At 37.0% G+C, this 2,033-nt stretch overlaps 1 protein-coding gene across 2 annotated transcripts in view; it reads left to right on the top strand.

Annotated features, from left to right (window-relative positions):
* The window catches only part of LOC109471709 (tumor necrosis factor receptor superfamily member 1B-like), a 6,369-nt gene extending 4,336 nt beyond the window's left edge, over positions 1-2,033 (top strand). The window contains exons 8-10 of one of the 2 annotated variants that reach the window (XM_019771050.1): positions 258-329; positions 807-869; positions 1,920-2,033. In XM_019771050.1, coding sequence (XP_019626609.1) covers positions 258-329; positions 807-869; positions 1,920-1,957 — 173 coding nt within the window. In that variant the 3' untranslated portion in view covers positions 1,958-2,033. The remainder of the gene's footprint in view (positions 1-257; positions 330-806; positions 870-1,919) is intronic. The other variant, XM_019771049.1, reaches the window with a different exon arrangement.

Here is a 2,033-nt window from a genome sequence, read left to right as displayed (position 1 = left end):
TGTAGAAAGCTGCCGGCTACGTTTTGAGGGATGAAGCCATCATTGATGAAGTGACAGGAAAATTCCAAATATGCCATGTACAATTATAATACTTGTTCCAACTGTAGCCCATCAATGGCATCTGCACAACCTTCACTCCACCAAACACTGTAACAGTATTCAGGACTTACATCTTGATTTCTATAAAGGGTTTACATCCTTAATAATTGCTATAATCCATCTCCTGACCACTAATTAATTAATTGTGTACTCTTCAGAGGAAACTAACGATGGTCTAGAAGAAATCCCTACCAGACCAGAGGGGGCAGAAGGGACAACTTCCCTCAAAGGTAAAACATTTCTTATAAGTTATACATGACTGTGTAGAAAACTCTTGTTCTCTATAATTTAAGGTTTTTCATTACATCTAGAATGTGATTGCTGTGGTCAGTTGTGGTATCATCTCTCTATGAAATCTTGATGGCGTTATATATAGGTGTAGTGCAGGTATAGTAAAGTGTGTGTTGGTTTGCTTGTATGAATTGCTCGAAGGTAAAACAGCTGTTATGTAACAGTTATAGAAGCTCTGGGTACAGAGTAAGTTTTTCTAGTCACCCTGGGGGCATTTATTATTATTGTTGTAGTCAGTGTGACTATGATACCATCTATCTTATGAAAGCTTGATGACTTAACATAGTTAAAATATGATTAGTGTATGTGTCAGTTTTGTTACTATGAGTGAGATGTGAATTAACCTGAAATGAATTTCGAACTTCAATTTTTCTTTTATTTAAAGCACCTTGTAATCACCTCCTCTGTGATTTTAGATGCTCGGTCTCCAGTCCAGGACACGGAAGACCCAGAGGGAAATGAGAGAGATCTGAACACAAGTAAAAACTCTATCAGTATTCCTAATTATGCATGTCATCAGATGTTTGTTTCACATAAGATTATAATGGTGTAATCCAACAATAGTTTTATCAAGTTGGTAATGTACACAACCAAACTATTCCTACCTTGCTGACGTTTTGTTGTCTATCAGACACCTTCCTCATAGAGCTTCTGACCGGAGTTCTGCTTCTCGCCGCTAGAACACAATCCCAACACCTTGTCCCGGTTCATCACTGGGGTTGACTTCCTTATCCAGACTGCTTCTTTAATCCATCGGATTCTCCTAAGCTGTTGTCTTCTCTATCAGTGACCTCAATATTGTGTATTGTCACTAATCGTCCTGTATGATAAATAAGTATTAAATTATTGTATGTCCACAGAGGATGCCACATATGGCCTTCAGGAGCTGGCAGGAGATGGTGATGTCACAGTAACAACTTCTCTGAGAGGTCAGGTTCTGAGTAATTTTGTTCTTGGTGTGTCTGTTTGTCTGTGTTTCCACAGTTATATCCATATTTTACACAATTATATTAGATTTCAGAACCTATATCAATGTCCTTTGGGTACAGCATTTTGTAAGCATACTTTCTAAGAATGATACGTCAGTGCATATGGGACAGACTTTTGAAGTAGGTGTGCTCCAGACTTTTTCAAAATCTTTTCAAAATCAAATCTATCCCACATTGCTTCAGTAACTGCTACTTTGGTATTACCTGGATGGCTAACCTTCATTTATGCTCCTAAATTAGATAATTATATTAAATTAAACTTGTTGAAACATGATGAATTCAAATAGATATACGCAGTTATAATTATATAAAGGTATAAACGTAAGCAAGTCTCAGCAACAAGTATCGTTTTATGTTAAACTTTGCTGTATCAGTAACAATTCTAATGATTATAAAAATGTTACTGAATATTTGTTGTGCTAATGATTTCAGTTGGTTCTAAGCTCCAGGAAGATTAGCTACATATCTACTGTATATGACAGTTAATGATGTTGATAAAGTTACTTTGAGTGTTGTAAGGCTTGTGTTTTGACCCTACAGAAGCAGAAGAGGACCTGTACAAGGAGACACCGGTGTAACCTCAGAGAGGCTGCTGTATCCTGTCTTCCTGCAGTTACATCATGGACATGGACTCTTGGTATTTGGGCAGTATTT

Source organism: Branchiostoma belcheri, unplaced genomic scaffold (assembly GCF_001625305.1).
Source record: "Branchiostoma belcheri isolate BF01 breed outbred unplaced genomic scaffold, Haploidv18h27 scaffold255, whole genome shotgun sequence".
NCBI classification, from domain to species: domain Eukaryota; kingdom Metazoa; phylum Chordata; class Leptocardii; order Amphioxiformes; family Branchiostomatidae; genus Branchiostoma; species Branchiostoma belcheri.
Note: the sequence above shows the minus strand (reverse complement) of the source record. Positions and strands in the feature narration are given on the sequence as shown.